At 43.4% G+C, this 19,678-nt stretch overlaps 1 protein-coding gene across 1 annotated transcript in view; it reads right to left on the reverse strand.

Annotated features, from left to right (window-relative positions):
• sema3aa (sema domain, immunoglobulin domain (Ig), short basic domain, secreted, (semaphorin) 3Aa) overlaps positions 1 to 16,690 on the reverse strand; it is a 34,898-nt gene extending 18,208 nt beyond the window's left edge. The window contains exons 1-3 of the mRNA XM_085435848.1: positions 15,693 to 16,690; positions 4,047 to 4,207; positions 2,610 to 2,672 (exon numbers count right to left, since the gene is read on the reverse strand). Coding sequence (XP_085291974.1) covers positions 2,610 to 2,672; positions 4,047 to 4,207; positions 15,693 to 15,798 — 330 coding nt within the window. The 5' untranslated portion in view covers positions 15,799 to 16,690. The remainder of the gene's footprint in view (positions 1 to 2,609; positions 2,673 to 4,046; positions 4,208 to 15,692) is intronic.
• Between the last annotated feature and the right edge of the window lie 2,988 nt (positions 16,691 to 19,678).

Raw genomic sequence — 19,678 nt, forward strand, 5'->3', positions numbered from 1 at the left:
GAGAAAGTCTGGAGAACTTTTCCTTAAGATTATTTCAAGAAATTACATGAAAACTTTTTGTATCCACAAGTCCACTGGACTCCACTTGCCTGCCTGTGTTTTGTGAGCATGTGGTCTCGCCGTCCTTGGGGCACATGCATAGTTGATGAATTAATTCAATGCCTTAACTATGCATGTGCCCCAGGCCGCGGACTTCGAGTGGACTTCAAAGAACTATAACGGGAATGTCTGGGCTGTTGTATCTCCAGTTATCCATGCCCGTGTGTGCAACCAAGTTAAATCAAGGCTCAGGAGAGTTTAAGCTTTGGTCATATCAAATATTGATTTTCAAGCTCATTAGAATTGTAAAAACTCAGCTTTACCCTATAATACTGTATATATAATGTATATTTATAGATGTTTCAGTAAATCTCTGCACCTATTTACATTTTCCAATAAAAAATAAAAAAAAACAAGGGGTGTACCAACACTTTTGCGCAATACTGTGCATCTATCCGTCTGTGGTGGAGACTCCATTAAGTCCTTTCCACTTATATTTCATTGATTGAACAAACTAGATCGATGTTAATCAGTGAGTGTTAGAGGTGTTGGCAGGCAGATTTTGTTACCTGTTGAAATGGGCAGACTGGTTAATTTCCTGTTTCCTGTCTGTTTGCTGTTACAGCATCTTAAAATTTATCTTACAGACTGTAATATCAATATTCTTGTCTAACTTTTGGAAGAAAGCAAATAACTCTATCTCCTTTAAGTCTAACTGTTCTCTTAATATAAAATCTGTGACGTGCTAACAGACTGGGGTTTTCCATGTATTTAAACACCTTTTAACTATGTGTGTTATCATTAACTTAACTTGAAGCCCTGTGACTGACCTTAACCCTGCAAGTTTTTGTGTGTCTGTGGGTCTAATGGTTTTTCCCTCTGTGTACTGCTGAACAGCGAGCGCGCATGTCCCCCCACATCATTCTCACGGCCCTCGTTATATACATTTCATCAGCTTCTATAATCCCCTCCAGGGTCAGCTCTGTTTGGGATTTTACACGGCTGTCTCAGCTAGAATCATTAGCTATGTGGTAGGTAGGTCACACCTAAACACTGAGAGACGGTCGTTATGGTCACTCAAAATTGCGGCTCTTTCTTATTCTGTGGAGAAAAATGACTTCCCTGATCACAAACCATGTCATTATGTGAAAACCGCAACACCCGCAGAGGATAAATGAGTCATTACCGGATGATATTAATGGCTCTCGTTGGATTGGTTGTTAATGCTGACCTCCCATGGGGAAAATAGGTGGACAGATTTGTAAACATTTAAATGACTTGAATGAATTTTGAGATAATGCTGAGTTCTCTAGTTCAATAAAGAAAATGCACTGGAAATGTGGGATAACTCGAGAGTATTATTTTCCCATTAATGTCTACAATAGCTGGACAGCAAATCCGAAATGACATCAGGCACTTCTACGAAATCGTAAATCCACACTCTGAACGCTTTGTTCGGTGAATCAAATGCAACAACTTGGACCATGTTACACAGCCATTCTACCACGGATAGTGATACAGCCATCAGGCATTTTTTAGGGGGCAGCTGTTACATTTGTTCTGCCGCTGTAAACTGTGGTTTGGGGAAATGCATCACTATGGGAGCTCTGAATGCTTTAGTAATGTCCTAATCAAGGCCTCTCCATGCTGTACTCTGTCTCTGCTCTCACCGCCTCATTTTCAAGGGTAAACATTTTCACAGCAGGCAAATACCTCATCATTGCATTTTGTGTGATGTTGTGCTGCCAGAGCACACTCTTTCCACTGCACGAGGGAGTGAAGGTGAAGTATTGCCTACGTGGTTGTGCGAAACCCAAAAAGTCGCTAGTGAGTTAGATCCCAGCGGAACCACTATGATTTAAAAAGACTGCGCAATTCCTGATAATCCTAAAACACCCAGCAGCACCGCACTCGAGACTCATCCAGCTATGAAATTAGGATCAGATACAATGCAGCCAGGGCCTTTCCAAACAGAAACACACACACACACATACAAATAAAGCACACTAACACCATTGTGCTTACAAAGTCAGCAGCATAGAGTGCGTTCAGCAAACTTGCGACATGTGAGCTAACACATCGCGTCAGATAACGAGAACTCAAACAATACACTCCCACATAAATATGCACACAAACGCGCACTCTGAGGCACATAGATAAACATGCTCCCAAAATTAAACTGTACATCGCAGAAGCAAATAAGCTCATTGTCCTTGTGCCCCCGACACGCTGTGTACACTATCGTGTGACTGAACATCTGCTGTACAGTGTGTTTAGATGTAGGTGTCATTGTGGGACAGCCTATAGAGAGTACAGCGTGCCAGAGGTGAAATGGAACACGAGTGCTGCACCACGACTTTTATCTGAGCTAATTTAATACCTCTTCGTGCTAGTGTTTCTTTAACGGCTGCTGGTCCCTGAAATTATTTCTGTCTTATATTGTTATTAGGATGTTAAAAAAAACAAAAAAGGGAAATTTGAAGACAGAGCAGACATGTCATTTCCGTGACAAAAAGCAAACATTACACGGAACAGCTCTAATCATGACGCTGTTATAAATGTGGACTTACCCCTAGGTCTTTCCCTGCCCACTTGCATTCATCCCTCTTAGAGGGGGTGGCGGGCCACGCAATCTGTGCAAATGAACAAAAAAAAAAAGAAGAAGAAAAGCAAAGTCATATCATGCTGGAGGTTGAGAGGAACATTTAAAAGTCATTTCATGAAACACTAAACTGGAAGGCAGTGAGTCGATAGAGTGAATCAGAGGAAAGAAGCAAGCCTCGTGTAATTCCAGGACATGATTAAGAAAGATATTTCCTGGATTATCCAGTTCTTTATTTCGCTCCATATCTTTGGCAATTCCATCAGAAACATATGTGCACATATAATAAATATAAGGATTGTAGAACAGCGCAAGATTGACTGCATTAAAGGGAAGTAAAGAAGAGTTTCATTGACAGACATGAAAATGAAAAAAATAAAAAAATCTGATGTTTTATTGAAATTGACTAATATACGTTTTATTGCCCTCTCTGACATTTGCTGTGTCAATACAGGCATTTTATACAGTCTAAACAGGGGTTCTGGTTTAAATTACAGCGTGTCTACGCTTGAAATCCTCGCCATAAGGTTGTACTTTTCACTTCAAATATGAAAAGAAACCAGGGTTTTGCTACTTTGCTTTGGAAGAGATAGGTCTCATTGTCATCCATCTGTGGCCTCTGGTGTCACATGAATTAAACACACATGGGGCATATGAAGTGTATGAGCATGCATGTGTGAGCTGTAATAAGTACGGGAAAGATTATACTTAATTATACCGCAAAAATGGGTGCGACAGAGCTGAACTTTTTGCTCCTGGCCACACAGATGTCTGCAGACAATGGAAATGTATGCATATCTCCATGTCCAAATGTATGCACGTACACATATCCACACTGTTATGTGCTTACAATAGACACACGCACTGCTCACTCTATTCCTAGATTTATCTCCTCTCTAGATCAGCTGACTGTTCCCCTCATGGGATTCTGCATTGCACATTTTTTAGGATAATTACATTAGATTTGCTTAATCACTGCTTTTTTGGCCTTTATCTCGTAATGATGCGAAGATTAGAACAAAAGAACGAAAAGGAAAGGCGGGGGAAAAAAATACACATCCGAGCCAAGGGCAAAAGATTTAAAAGACGCACTTTCCCCTTTCCGCATTGACTATGTATTTTTCAGCACTTTCATTCCCTTTTTCAGCTCTCTGCAGCCTGCAGGCAAGTCTGTGTCAGTCTTGTGTGTCTGTGATAGAAGCCCGAATCAGATAAAAGAGACTGTTAACCTAGTCCAGGTGGAGTAATGGAATTATGGACAGCCTCGTCTGGACAGAGACAGACAGTGGGAGGGATGAGGGGAGGGGAGAAAGTGATGGAGTAATGGACTCCAGAGGGAGCAGCAGGCAGGGAAAGATGGAAAGAGAGAGACGACTTTTAGACAAACCTGAAACGAGAGTTTTACCTGTTTGTTGTCCCTGTTGATATTAACGAGATCAAATGAGAAAATGTGGTCCTCAGCTCCAACCAGCAGTCTCCCTCGCTCCTCGTCCAATAGGAAACTGTCGTAGCTCGAGCTGTTTGCCAAGCCATTGAAGGTGATGAGGTTACTAGACTCTAACATCTCTGGAAGGAAAAAAGAAAAACACGGTGATTCTTAGATGCACAGAAAGGGTGAATAAAAGGCTATACGACAGAAGAAAAGCTTTTTTAAATGACAAAAACAAGTCTATATTTATCCAACGCACTTCCACCAAGTTTGGAGTAACCACAAAAGACTAGTGTAAAAAATGCATTTGCAACACACGGTATCTTTTGGATTAAATATTGCATGAAATCACAATTATTCATATCGGTACCAGTGAATGCTTTTTAATCAAAGCCAAGTTTCAATGGCAGGAAAAAAAAGAACAAACAAAGAGTTCTTCCCTATCTATGATAATGTTGTAGGATATTAAGGAGATTTCATGTTTCCTTAATTGTGTTTCCACACAAACACTGGCACGGACACTTGTCAGTCAAGTATAGCGTGAGACATTTTAAGTGAACACAGCATGTCCCAATCAGGGACGCGGTTCAGACTGCTCAGCCGTGTGATTGGCTGAATAATTCATATGGAGTAAAGGCCAGGGGAGACACTTTGTGTAAGCAAGTATGTGCGGAGGTGTCCATGTATCTTTAAACGGGTTACTATGTTACATAAACGAGTTTGCGGCTGCACGTATACTACAGCACATGTGTGCGAAGCTATCATGCATAAACTTATAATATGTGGTCAACCTGAATGAAAACCAAAGACCTGGCATATTGGCTGAAGTCTAGCCAGTCAGTTAAAGTTTAATCAGCAAAGACTCTGCAGGGTCAGCTATCACAAGAGCAACAGTATTATATTAACAAAGAACAGCACTCCCACCCCGGATTATCTAATCGTTTATGCTCGTGAACCTACTTGCCCGAAACAACCAAGAAAACCAATTTTTTCAATTATGCAAAGTCAAAAGGGAATTTCATAAAAAAAAAATAAAAAAAAATCTACAGCATGACATGACCTGACATGGATATTAGATTAACTGCTTAGTACGTGAACTAAATTATAATAATATAATAATTATCACAAGAATAAGAAAGAAAATATGTATCAAAAGATTGTTGTTTGCAGTCCTAATTAAATATGAAAGAAAATCCTTTACTGTGTATAAAAACACTTTAGTACGGCCATTCATGTGATGTTTTTATTTATTACATATTTCTGTTGTGGAGAGAATACGTTGACCAAACCCATTAGATTATATTTAATTATCATTGTGAATAAAACTCTGTAACATCATTACATGGCAACAAAAATGAATATCCAATATGTCAACCATCATTTTCGCTTTTCACTGTATACTGCTATAACTATCTATCTATCCATCTATCTGGAAACACGCACAAGAGTATACAGTCCAGTGGATTGTGATCTCCGTGCTCTCCCGACAAAGCTCTGATTGACGGGCTGCTATAGGAGCCATCTGTGCCCGCTCACAATGTGTAAGATCTTAGACATCTGTGTCCACATAAAAAGTGGATTGATGGAAAGGGGATACGGAGGAAGTGGTGTGTCAACCAGCTCTGTGGATCGAGGGCTAGCCGGGTGGATGAGGGCTGTGAGAAGGAGCGGTCATCACCTAATAAAGACGCTCGCAGCTCATCTGTGTCAGTTGGATTTCTGTTTGAGGCTACCTTTGAGGTTAAGGAACCTGGAGGGGAGTGGGAGTGAATTTGTGTGAAATTTTGTACTGTACCACACATGGGTTGAGCGCATGTGTGGGGGTTTCAGTGCGTGTAGGTATCTTTTCCTACGCGGGCCATTCCCTGCACACTGACATGCTGGCATTCACATTTGCACACACTCGGCTGCCACGGGAAAATAAATACACAGTGCTCAAGGAAGTCATGGTTTAACTTAAGAGCAATTTTCATAAACATTTTGTTATCATATGCTAACCAGTCGGGACCCACTTTTTTCAGTTTACCAATAAGACATGACATAGCAGGGTCAGGAAATGAGTTTGAGAAGGGAAGTCAGGAAATGCTGTTTCCAGCCAACAGGACGCCAGAAGAGGTCTTCTCGTGTTTTCGCTATGGCGTAACGGAAAAAGTGATGGACGTGGCAGAAAGCCAAGCTGGGCATAAAAAATGAGAATGAAATGGAAAAAAAAAAAATAGAAGATGAAAAACAAAGGAAGAGAGGAAGACTGGACGATTTCAAAAACAGCAAAATAACAAACCAGAGGACACATTTCAGTTTCATCATCGTGTGAATATGAGTTGAGTTCGAATTGCGGTCCAGTTGTCAGTATCTGAGATCCTTCATGAAAAGTTTCCTCCAAATGGGCCAAAAAAATCAAAAAAAAAAAAAAATCACCGCACACATATTTCAACACGTGGTAATCTCTGACAAAGACAAGGTGGCCTGTGCGCACAAAAACACACAGAGAGCCTTTATCTGGGGCCGGGATCTACTGCGGTTTGGAAAATCGGAGGAACTGGGGCGTAAGCACCTAAGGACCTCCAACCTAAACACAGACACACTCGTTTGGAAAAGGGAACAAGCAAAGATAGAGAGCACAAGGCACAGCTCATACAAAATATAGTAACCAAGCAAACGCTCACACAGTCAGCGGACATATAGAACACACACACACACACACACACACACACACACACACACACACAAAAGAAAAGCAGGTCTGACATGAATTCACGGCGCTCTAGTTTTTAAAATGCCTGCCACACCCTTGAACTTACATGCAGATATTGACCTAAATGTATACACCACATTAGTTCTCTCTGAACACAAACACACACACACTCACACACATGTATATACATATATATATACACACACATGCACATAGTCCAAGTTGTAATCCAATCAGAATTTGTGCTTATGCAGCACGAACTCGTGGAACAGTGAGCGCACTCAGCAGCTTCCACCTCCAGCGCTCTTCCCTTGCCCGGACCCCCGACACACACACACAGACACACACACAGAAACACACTCTTGCTCACGTATGTGTTCATACAAAGCCACATGCCCCCTCGTCTGCTTACACTAGCCATTGAACACGGAGACGTTTGAACACATACTGGTGCATGCTTATACATTTCACACATGCACACACACAACTCTGTGTCTGTTCCTCACTGTCTCTTGTTACACACATCCTCTGTCTGCTGTCTTTCTCTCGCACAGTTTCCTTTTGCAAAAGGCACAACGGCCGATGCGGACGGCTTCAGACAAATATGCCAAAGGCACACCTACACACGCAGATGCAAATATGCAACCACACCGGAAATTCCGTGCCATCAGTGTATTCTTTTCCCTTTGACATTAACACAAGAGTGAATGGCCATATATGCTGATCTACATTATGACACGTGTAGGCTACTCGACAGCCGTTATACGTCTTTGTTTTCATATTCAATAACTGCAAACAAATATTCAAGGACGCAGCTTGAAACAGGCAAATACAAGCAATTCATTCAAATAAATTACCATTTGCTCACCGTCATACTCCATTATGGAAAATAACCTGGCTCTTGTCTTAAAAAGCTAGAGGGGAAAAAAAGCTACATTCAAAATTCAAGTGCAATTGTCTATGGAGTACTCTTCACTCCCCCATTCTCCAAACAGCCAGGCGTTTTAGACGCCTACATGCCACGCAATAGCAGAATAATGAAACCACATGAAAGAAAGGCGACGAGGCATTAAATTATGTTTATCTGAATGCGTGTATGTGAGGATGTGTGTGCTGTGCGAGTGACACGAAACATAAAAGCCCGACAGAGGAAAACACTTGACTGGGAATCAACAGATGGATAATATTCCACTAAAACAATGTCGCTCTTTTTTAAAGTCTTTTTTCCCCCCTTGTTCATACGTCCAAGTGAATGCTCGTTTTATTCGACCACGTCTTGTTTATATCCTCTTTTTTCTTGCACGGTGTGTGATTTAGACCTCATAGGTGCCGTTTCTGTGGATTCAACGAGTGTGTAAATCTAAGTATTACGAAAGACCTACTCCATTCACATGCACGCGGGGGGAAAAAATGGCACGTGTTTATCAAGCTTAGCTTTGCAGAAGCAAAGGCGAACAGTACTATAATATCTCCAGCGGTTTGGTTTGGCATCTCAGCTCTTGAATGCTTTCCTTTCTCTCTGTGTGTGGTGCAGTGTACATTTTGCCTCTCTCGTGATGGCCTCGGCCACAAAACGCAGGTGTGAGGCAGAAAAAGAGGAGACAGCCGCCGCATGGAAATTTGCAGAGAGCTTTGCTTAACAAAGTGCTCAAACATTATCCTAAGCTCAAGGATATCCACACATGCCTTAAAAGTTCACCTCCCCTCTCGGTGTTCCTCCCTCCCTTTTCGCTCTCTTTCTAAGCACAGTAGCAGGTGTGGGTTGGTTTCCATGGCGACTGTCTGTATAACACAACCTGGACTGTTGGATTTCTCATTCAGGTGCAGCTGAGTGACAGCTCTGACAGGAAATGTGCTTCCTTACACACGGTGCCCCGAACTCTACAATTAAGAGGAACTCCCATGAGTGTTTTACTCTAGAAGAACGGAGCACGTGTGTGTGTGTATGTGTGGTTGTGTGTGAATGAAGCCCGTGTTGATGGACTATTTACTACAGCCACTCTAAATATGTCACAAATTTCCTTTTGAAGCCACAGTGATGGTGCTTTGCAGGAAGAATGAGCAAGTTTCCTTTGATTTCTACACAGTTTCAATAATAATTTTCTATTTTTTAACCAAAAGTGACTCACAGCCATAACTCATAGTCAAGTACCGTATCTTATGGGACATTTTAATACCATATTCTGTCCTGTGAATATGACTCAGTGCATGTGAAAACAGAATATGCATCAGAGGCCCTAATAAGGAAAACGTGACCACAACCCAAACCGCACCGAATCTATATGAATAGTTTAAGTATGTGTTGAATTTCACCACACAGCTCATTCATCTTTTTCAACCCAAATGCTAGACTTCCTTGTCACCGTATGCCATGCCTGTTTTCCCTCGAGAGAGAGAGGGAGAGAGAAAAAGACAGAGCGAGGAGGAATACAGCATACAAGAGGACGGTATACTAGAAAATCTGACGGGAGGAAAAAACAGAGAGACTGAGAGAAAGAGCAACAGACAGAAACCTCCTTCAAATCAAGGATAATGACAAAACAGAGGCAGAAACCCGTAAAAAGCTTGCGTACAACAAAAGCGGTCAAATATGGAACCGTTTCATTAGCGTGTGTCTCCTCCTGTCATTGGACGGCTGGACCACAGACCAGGGCTACGACCACAGACGGCTCGAGGCCTGGCCGTGCCTACCGCACTCACACACCACTAAATGTTCACGGTATAATGAGGCCTGCCCTGGTTCTTATTACTTTTAAGGAAAACACAGACACACAAGGGAATCTAAACACTGACTTTTGTACGTAAGCAGTCAGCCATCCAAACTTCTCGGAGTATGAACAAACTGGCAGAAATGGTCGTGTCTATCCAAGCACACGTACGCGTAGACTCAAAGAAAAAAAAGAAAAAAAATCGCTCCTCTTGCAAAGCCACTGGTGCTATCACCAGGCAGTTTGATGGATGGACTTTGAGAGAAACCAGGCTGTGGTTATGGTGGTCATGTCTGGAGCCACTGCCTGTTAGTGCAGCCTGTCAGCTGTACAGTGTAGCTGAATGTCAGCTCTGCCATTTTATTACAAATTAATGAGGCAGGGCCAGGAATCTGAACGTGACAGCAAACACACTGATGCGACACAAATCCACGGGCGAGGATGCACATTTCAGCTCTGTGCAGCATTTTTTTTTTTTTTGGGGGGGGGGGTGTTGTGCAAACAAATTAGGTTTCATGTCAAAAACAAAAAAAAAGAATTATTGCTGTGTGCACTTTGTTAAAGGCAGTTCCACTGGAAAATGATAATGACAGCAATTTAAACTGTCAAGACTAATATTGTCATAATGAAGCAATATGTTTTCAACCCCTCCTCATTATGTCTTATGCTGTTCCTGTTATTTATGACAGGAATAAAACAGCAAGTCTGAGGAAACGGGGAAAAAATGACCTCACATTAAATTGAGTCTTAAATTAAAGTGATTTTTAAGGCGCTGTTATTTCAAGTTGACCTCTGATTTTGACAGTATAACACTAAAATTGGTAGAGTCAGATTAAAATCGTTAACAGTGTCTATAATTTTTATAAATAGCCACTAAGGCTTAGTAATATCAGCCTGTGCAAAAAATCATTACACACTCTACTTTCTCTTAACATTTTCTTGTTAGCCGCTCCCCTTTTATTCGTCTGTTGTCGGTCCCTCGGTCTGTCTTTCTGCAGAGATGTCCCCCTCATTTGTAACGCGACTCTGCTCAGATTGAACGGTGCACCCTTTCTCCATCTGACTGACAAGCCTTAGCAGGTGGCGGGACCCATTCATACCCACGGTTCAGCAATCTGCACCATGCTGTAACCTAAGCCTACATCCCAAACACAGATGCAAAGACACGGGATATTTTTCCCGCGTGCATGCCCGTACTGTGTTTATGCGCGCGCAGGCACAAAAAATGCACAGCGAACATACACAATTGCAGTGCGCACACATATTCATCTCCCGGCAAACACCAACTGCGCTGACGCTCCCTTCTATTGTGACATTTGAGTGCACATGCAGATTATTTTATTATGACAATTTAAAAAAGAAAATAGCTGATTAAAAATGGAAGCGATGGGAAGAAGACACATGCAACGGATGCTCATAGAAGTTGCAAATTACACAAAGGGTTCTACTGTCTTCCTCCTGCATTATATTCTTATATGCCACAGGATGAGATCAGCTGGTGCGGTATAAAAGCTCAGTGAAAACAGATTTGCTTTTTTTTCATGGATTTGATGAATGGATTTTTGTTTTTGTTTCCCAAGTGGAGCTGGGTATCTGTGGGGCAATGAGTGTCACATAAATACACACATATGCACAAATTCATTCTGCCATCTTTAAACTTGTGGACTCGGGGTGGTGGGAGCTCACCAAACTCTGTGGTCAGGTTTGTGAGTCAGGGGAAGGAAAAGTAATATATTCCGATGTAACACAGGGGCATAGTTGAAAACCAAACCAGTGCAAAACATTGGTTTATACTATTGGAATGTGGCTGTGTGGGAGAAAAGATGAGGGCAGTTCAGTGTGTGTGGGTGTGTGTGTGTCCAAAAAGAGTTGAAAAGAAGGATAGCCAAAAGATATGTATCAAGTGAGCTGCAATCAAAGAGACGGGAAAAGGAGACGAACATAAAAAAAAATATTATAAACACACACACAGAGCTTGCTTGAAGATTGTACTTAAGGTCTGCGGTGTTGTGGTTCCTCAACTGAAGCGACTGAGCCGCAGGAGAGGGAGGAGGGTTAGGGAGAAAAGGACGATGAAAAAGAGAGAAAGAGAGAGACGAAGGCAGGCATCTCCAAAGTTGCCGCGTTGTACGAACACCTTATAATTATCTACATCCGCTCTGTCAGCCCCAGCCCGCAAGAACGGACAGATACAGCAGAGAGAAGCTGAGAGCGAGACACCCAGATGCTCATTCACATATCAAAGAATAAATAGAAAAAACACACAGTGACGAACCCAACGCACATGCAAACACCCGCAAACATACAAACAGGCACATATTTTCACAGGCGAGCAGGCACGCCCACACACAAGCACACATGGACGCACAGACAGGCTTATTATGGGGGCTGAGTCCAGACTGACTGCGTCGAGTGCGGTTCCACACCAAGTGTCTATTTTGAAGGGTTGTGAGCCAACTCCAGATTCCCCGGCTCCTCATCAGCTCCACCCATCGAGCCAGCGTGGGGCGTCTGCGACGGCGCTGAGAGGTCATACCTAGGCTCCATAATCAAACACACTGAAAGTATTTATCAGGTTGTTTGATGGGACATTTGAAAGTTTTTAAGTCTCGCTTTTCATTTCATTATAAGACCGACACACTGGGTCTTGGTGGGAGTTTCACAGAAAGGCCCCTCATGCTGCATGCACCTCAGATGACCTTTAGGGGTCAGTCTTCCTCCTGATGGCACAGTAAGGGAGAGTGCTGTACATCGATTGTTCAGGAATGTGTGTGCAGGTATGCATTGATCCATGGGAGTGTACCCGTGTTTTCTCCTTGTAATTCGCATGCATGACGTATTGCAGTGGTGCAACAGGACTGTGGAGCAGTCGCAGTTCACTCTAAAGTGATGATTTCCACATGTGTTGCTCAAAAACTCAAGGTGGTAATGACTCACTTTGAGTAACAAGTCGGCCTTTTGCTTTAAAACATTACACACACAGCGTTAAATTCTTCTTCACGCAAGCAGAACTGTGATGAGATGGTATCAACACGTGCCACAAATTTAAGCAAGATCATTTGAACTTGGACTTGAGTTTCACCTTACGCCTTCCTTGCTTGTGTTACTACTTCAAGGCGACGTAAGTAAGCGCTATTTCAGTCTCAAGGAGACTAGAAAATCATTAACTCTTTTGATCAGCGTCCCGTCCCCGCAGAGCACGATCCCTTTTTTGCTGAACGTCTAACTGACCCCACAGGGAAATCATTTACTCCGTGCTTGCCCTGCCAGCCGTCCCATGAGAGGTCATTTTATCTACCTGTCTCCCATTTCTCAGTCGCTCTCCGTCACAAACTGCTCACTCTGCAATCTTCCGCCCGTCCTTTCCAGAAGAAGAAAATCGCTCCGTCTTGTGTGACTATCGGCCCCTGGAGGCGTGTCATCAGTGCTCATTTGAGAATGATTTCATGGGCCCCTGCTCACATGCTCTGTGTTTATATGACTGCCACAAATAACAAACCTTGCTAGTTCTTGTGGCCGTCCTATGCCTGGGAGTCTCTCCTTCACTCTCGGCTCTCGTGCTGGACTTTTTGCTCGGTGCTTGCCCGAGTGTCCTTCCCGGGAGCTTTCCTCCTTGCTGTTTATTTGACTTAATTACGAAGCTGGATTTGCATGGGGAGAAGGGATGAGCGACACCTCACTCGAAGCCCGGCCTCCCATCCTTTTGCGTCATCAACTGTACGCCTGCCAGCTCTTCCTTCATTAAACGCGAATCTCATCTCCTCCACCATTTCTACCAGCGTCCTCCCTTTCCTCCCTCCATCCGTCACAATGTGGGTGTGAACTGCGAATTGTCTCCTGACAGACATCAAGAGAGCCATCAAACACCTGTGGGCCCGAGACACAGGCGCAGATGCTGGCGAGCGGTGACACACAAAGAGAGCGGCGCACGATACGCTCTCATGCCTTTACACCCCACGCCCGCTCGCGCTGTGACATGCACAACGGCGCAAGCCAACAGCAGAATGCAATCACGCATAATTATAGAAACACTGATGCAACGGCACAATAAAAGAAACTTATCTGTGAGCTCATGCATATGCGCGCGGGCACATGCACATGCACACAACCAGGTGTCTAATTATATGGGGACACGCAAGACCTGACACATTTGCGCCACACACACACACTCGCATGCAGAGACACCACTTACAGTCTAAGGGGAGGAAATCACAAGAGAGGGTGTTGAGTTCTCACACCAAGATGTGGCAAGAACATTCGCACACATACATAAACAACAAAGCTTTGATGCACTTTTAGCGCAACAAAGAAAAAAGAAAGAAATCCATAAAAGTACGTCTAGCGTGACAGGCTTCCCGAGCAGACCTGCTCTCACTCGTCCATCACTCACACAGTCAGTCAATACAGACTTTGATGGTTGATGACATATCTCTTGTCTAGTGCTGTTGTCAGAAACATGTTCACTTGTCAGACTGAACAGTGAAGAGGATCACAAAAAGGGGGCAGGAGGGAACTATATTCACATTCTTTAAACAGATGGCTGGGTAAAGAAGGGATGACATCGTCTCATCATGCCTAGAGGCTTGGCTTTGTGTGAACTGAAGAGATGGAGCCCAGGGGATACATGACTTGCAGCAGGTGAGTTCAAGAATGATGCTTTCCAGATTTATTCAGCTCATGTGGAAAATGCATGTCATCACCCTTTGAATTCCCGTATGATGATGGCTTTATTTTTCTTTTTTAGAATTTTAAATACTATTTCACACAGATTTTATTTTGGATTCAAAACACATACAATCATACACATTTGGAAGTTGAAAGGGTGATAAATGAAAATATACTACTCCCAAATTACAACGTGCATGTCATACGGCAGGCCTCTAAACATAAGTTATAGTAAAGGTTTTGTCTAAAGATAGAGAATGAATTTGTGACAAACATCATATTCACCCTCCTCAAGCCCGAAATGTGATTTTCCCTCAACTTGGACTGAAATCATGTGAGGAGCAAAAGCTCTGGGTGACAGTCGCGTACTTTTCAACCGCACGCTCGTGTTTTCGGCTGCAACCCGACGGCAAATCAGCCTGTTCGTAAATTTTCAGAGGGCACGTCTTACGAGGGAAACGGGACGAAAATAAAGAATTGAGAGACCACACTCCCAGGCATATACTTTCGGTCATGTTTTAGGACAAAGAACCACAATAGCCTTCCCTCACTGACATTAAAAAGCAAAAGAAAAAAAAAATGCCAAAAATGTTGCCAGTTATTTCTAGCTGCGATGAAAAGTCTGCTATTACAAAGAGCCTGATTTAGTGTAGGGTGTGAGAGAGGAGACGAGACACAGAAAGAGAGAGAGAGAAAGAGGGAGGAGGAGAGGAAGAACCGGCGCTCCGCAGTCTCCCCTCAAAATAACACACAAGGAGAGAGAATAACATGTTTGCTATATACGTCAAAAACTTACACGTGCACGATGTAAAACAAACAAAAAAAGGAAGATGAAAAAAAGGAGAAAACTAATAAATGTCTCTTTTACCATTAATGTATGCTCTAGTGCAAAAGGTGATTTAATACACACACACACACACACACACACTCCAACTGTTGGATCCGTACAGGATACAGTAATGTGAAGTAGAGAAATCTACCTGGCCCCATAAAGAGGGGCTCTGTGTCACAACCAAAGCAGATCTCCTCCTTTTTTTCAGGAGTTTTTGGGACAGAAGCCATTAAAACAGAGGCTCTACTGCCCGTGCAGAGCACTTAACAGGGCTGTACAGTACTAGCACAAGGGGACAGCACAAGGGAAAATTGGTACAGGGGCCAATATATACATTTAACTTCAGGCAAGAGCCGTTCGCAGCATATGGAACCAATTTGACTATTTGTAAGTGGGATAGTGACAGACAGAACCGGCCAGAAAGAAGGGGTGAGTTAATGGGAGTGAGGAAGACAGTAGGTTAAGGAGAGAGTCAGATCATGTATGCTGACCAAGAGGGAGAAAGAGTGAATGAGACAGACACAGAGGCAGAAATAGATCCACAGAAATAGAGGAGGAAAAAGCCATACTCAACATGAGGAAGAATAGATGAAAAGCAAAGCATAAAAGAGAACCCATGGGCAAGAAAAATAAACTGGACAGGCTAGTGTTGGCTAAAAGCGCCAGCTACTACGGTGAGCCTATATAACCTGGAGCCAGGGGAGAATGGAGAATGGGCTTACCCTTGTATGACAGCTTTAGTCTGGGTACGTTGTGCTTTGGATTAACTCCTCTTCCCGGCTGCACCGCCCCACACAGCAGCACTACAATCCCAAGAAGGTATTCCATGGTGCTGGAGTGCTGCTGGCTGGCCTCCAGACCAGGGGGGCACTCACAGCCCGACCAGTGCCCTGAGAAGAGTGCCTTCCACTGGGGTACACCAAGCTTGGAGAGTCCCTACACTCAAGCCCTGAAAGTAGAGATTCCAGGGAGAGGGGTGAAAAATCCTGGTTGCGCTCCCCAGCTCAGAGTGCAGACTGTGGAGGGGGACTTCTGTAGTGTGAAGTCGGTAGTGGTGGTGGGGTGCTGCTCACATGGCTCCCCGTGTGGAGGTCCAGGCAAGATAGTCCCCCGGGGTGATCTGTCCTCCCCCAGGTGAAGGCGCAGCAGCGCTTCAGCTTGGTGCGATTTAGAGGAGAGGTAGATGCTGTGCAAAGGTAAATCAGAACACTTATCCACAACAGTAAGGCTATCCTGTCCTAGAGATTAAAAAAAAAAATAGATATCTCTTTCTGCCTTCTTCTCTTTGAGCAGACACTCACAGCAACCCTCTAATCCTTGTGTGCAGCTCCACCAGACTGCGAGAGAGAGAGAGAGAGAAAGAGAGAGAGAGCTACACCATCCACAGAAGGGGAGGGGAGGGGAGGGGAAGGAGAGCGGCGAGAAAGAGAGCGACAGGGAGAGAGAGGAGAGAGAGAGAGAGGAGGGCGCTATGACTTGAAAGAAATGATGAAGCCAGTGTAGTGGATAGAACTATTGTGAATGGTTAGGTTTTTATAGTTTCCAGTCATCCCTCCCCATTTCCTGTTTTTTTCCTTTTGTTTTATCATTCGTCATCAGTTCCTCTCTAATGCTATTCTAACGACTTATTTTAAAACTCATACGCTTTCAGTTTTTCACCCAGTCTTTCTCTCTGGCCACGTACAGTAACTCACAGCTTGATCTCAGGTTGTAACGATTAACAAGGAGAGTAAATACTTGCACACAAAACAGCTTGACTTTAATTTAAAAACCCCAAATAAATACAACTGACAGAGCCGACATTTTTTTAAATGAATACATTAATTTACTTATTAATTAAAAATTTTTTTTTAAAAGAATACTTTACATAAAGGTCTTAGACATGAAATACATTATTGTCTACGTGTTTATGTTCTCGGTTGAAATCTGGAAATTGTAATTATAATAATAATTTAAAAAGTTAATCATTGGCTCAATTTTTAAGTGAAACAGTGAAAAAAGGCACCTTTTATTAAATTATTGTTTACGTAATGTGTGATTTATTTTGTTTTTTTTTTAGGCTGACAGACATCATACACATGTTTATGATTTTTTGCGATCTTCTAACACATTTTATATCTTTTATTGCAGCTGTTTCAGGGTGCCGTCAGGATGTGTGATTATACGCCCAATAAAAATCCCCAAAACACACCGTTTTCCTGTTCTTTTTTTGGTTAGCACTGTTTCCTCGCAGCAAGGAGGTCCTGGGTTCAAATCCACCGGTCGACTGGGGACTGTCTTGGTGGAGTTTGCATGTTCTTCACCCCACGGCTGTGTGGATTTTCTCCGGGTACTCCAGCCTCCTCCACAGTCCAAAGCCATGGATGGGGTTGGCGATTCTAAATTGGCCGCAGGTGTAAATGTTAGCCCTTTGACCTGTCCAGGCTGTATCCTGCTTCTTAGCCTACGGTAGCACTTATGCAACCCTGAAATGGACAAGCAGAATAAGAACAAGCAGAACCTAACCAATAATATGGGTGGAATTAAATACATAAAAGGAGAAAGTCTGATAAAAAGTCTTGCATTATTTTATTCAAGGTGAAACTTTTGACTTTTTTTTTTTTAGGTTTTTATTTATTTTATCATTTTTTTTAATTTGAAACTTTCAGTATGAAGATGGTGGTGCTAGAAAAAGTACCGACATGTGAGTCTCAATTCCTTAATAACAATATTATATTCATGCTTGGCCTAAAATGTGATTTCTGTCTGATATACTTCTTTGAATTTTGAATTGCAATATTTTAAATAAATGTTTCCATGCACACGGAGAATGTAGCGCTCCAGTGTGTTTTCGACTTATCCAGATGAAACCTCATTGTTAAAGGGAACACATGCTGGTAGTTAACCTGTATAGTCTGAGAGGGATCCTGTCTCTGCTAAAGTCATTCACATCAGCGAGGCAGGTCAACAACACCCCCCTCCTCTTAACCCCCGCCGGCCCCTGGAGGTGCTGGTGTGTGTGAGAAAGAGGGGGCACCTCCTGTTTCCTCTGAGGGGTGACATAGCAGTGGTGAGGTGATAAAAGCTTTGATAAACAGGAGTGCTGATGTGTCAACTCACACACCTCAAGACACTAAAGGAAAACAACCTGAGAACTGGGCCGGTGAGTGTGTTGTAGTATGAGGGCACCCCTATACGCCAGCGCTCCCACCAGTGTGTTTGTGTTTTGAGGCTTTTGTTGCTGTATCATACAGCATATCTGATCTGTGTATCTGTTTGTCTGGAAGATTTTAGCATAAGCTTTGATATCAGTTGCCCCCCTCCAAACAAAAAGTTTTGTTTATGATATCTGCCTCTTTCAAGAAGGTTATTTCCAGTTTATTACAACTTGTATTACATTTTTGGAGTTTCAAACATCTTCTATTTACTAAAGTATTCTTTAAGCGAGTGGTTCTGAAGGTGGAGCCAAAAACCCCTCCCCTTTTATGATGCTCAGAGAACTGACCTGTTGATTTAAATGATAAAGTTATTTATTTTTTGTACATTTACAGTCCTTATTTCTGTCTTAGTGGGTGTAATTGAATCTTGATGTGCATCCTTGTTCCATTATGCATTCACTTCCACCATCGTGGTGTCCCTGGCTTCGTATCTCATCACCCCTTTAGTCCAAACAGCCTTTTTAGCTGTTTACCCACAACAAAAAGATGTGTGGACAGACACGTGAAAGTACCCTCTCCCGTCTCACTCAGCCAGTCTCCATCGACCTCGGCCTCTCTCCTCTGCCCCGATCCGCCACCTTCCTTCCATTTATCTGCATTAGGCAAACTAATAGCGGCGCAGCTACCTGCATCGATCCTCACCCCTGGAGTGACGCCTTTATGGGTTGCCCTTTAGGGAGTGCAGCAACAGTCTGACCTATCGTTGCGGATCTATTTGCGACACCCCCCTGGCACGCCGGCAGCCGGAGCGGCCCTGAGTAATGACGGCTTAATAAATGGTGACACGCCGTTGGCGGCAGAATGAGATGCCCATTGACAAGGAGCTTCCACAGGCTTTCAGCGCCTGACGGTAAAAATAGAAGAGGACACGAGACACCCTGCTTATGAGGACACAGCAGATAGGAGAGCGGCGTCAGGCGGGTCTGTGTGTGCGGCGAGTGTCAATGTGCTGTTACTGATATGACGGTGTATCTTCATCCGGCGGTATGGAAACCGCTGTTAATGCCTTGTGTGCGCGTTAGAGAAAATGATTATGGTAAGATGATGCCAGATGTCTGTTTTAAAGAGAACATCGGAAATGTCCCACCCAGTACTTCGCGCACACCGCCCTCTGACCTCTTCTCTTCTTTAGCACACACCTAAAACCTTCCTGCTCATATCCTAACTGACCCCAAGTTCCTGAGGCCATTGCCACTGGGAGCAACACCGCAAAACTCCTCGCTGTCCCGATAAATGACATTTCAAGTTCAAGGTACGGCCAGCCATCATTTCCTTGATACTGCCGGGGTTCCTCTTCTTGTTCACTTCCTATTCCCAAACACCCACACCCACTCTATGTTAACAAAGGTCACACAGCAGCCCCTTACTCAGCAAATGGCATATCCAGGAAATGAGAGGAAAAGGTCAGGATAGATAGGAGGAAGGATAGAGGAAGAACAGTAGTATGTCGTGGGAGTTATGAGAGCGGCATCTCCTTGCGTGCGTGTGTTGGAGAACAGCTAACCAAGGGC

The sequence above is a fragment of the Copadichromis virginalis genome, linkage group LG17, assembly GCF_057382275.1.
Source record: "Copadichromis virginalis isolate Kocher_CV1m ecotype Utaka linkage group LG17, C_Virginalis_male_GT1.1, whole genome shotgun sequence".
Taxonomy (NCBI): Eukaryota; Metazoa; Chordata; class Actinopteri; order Cichliformes; family Cichlidae; genus Copadichromis; species Copadichromis virginalis.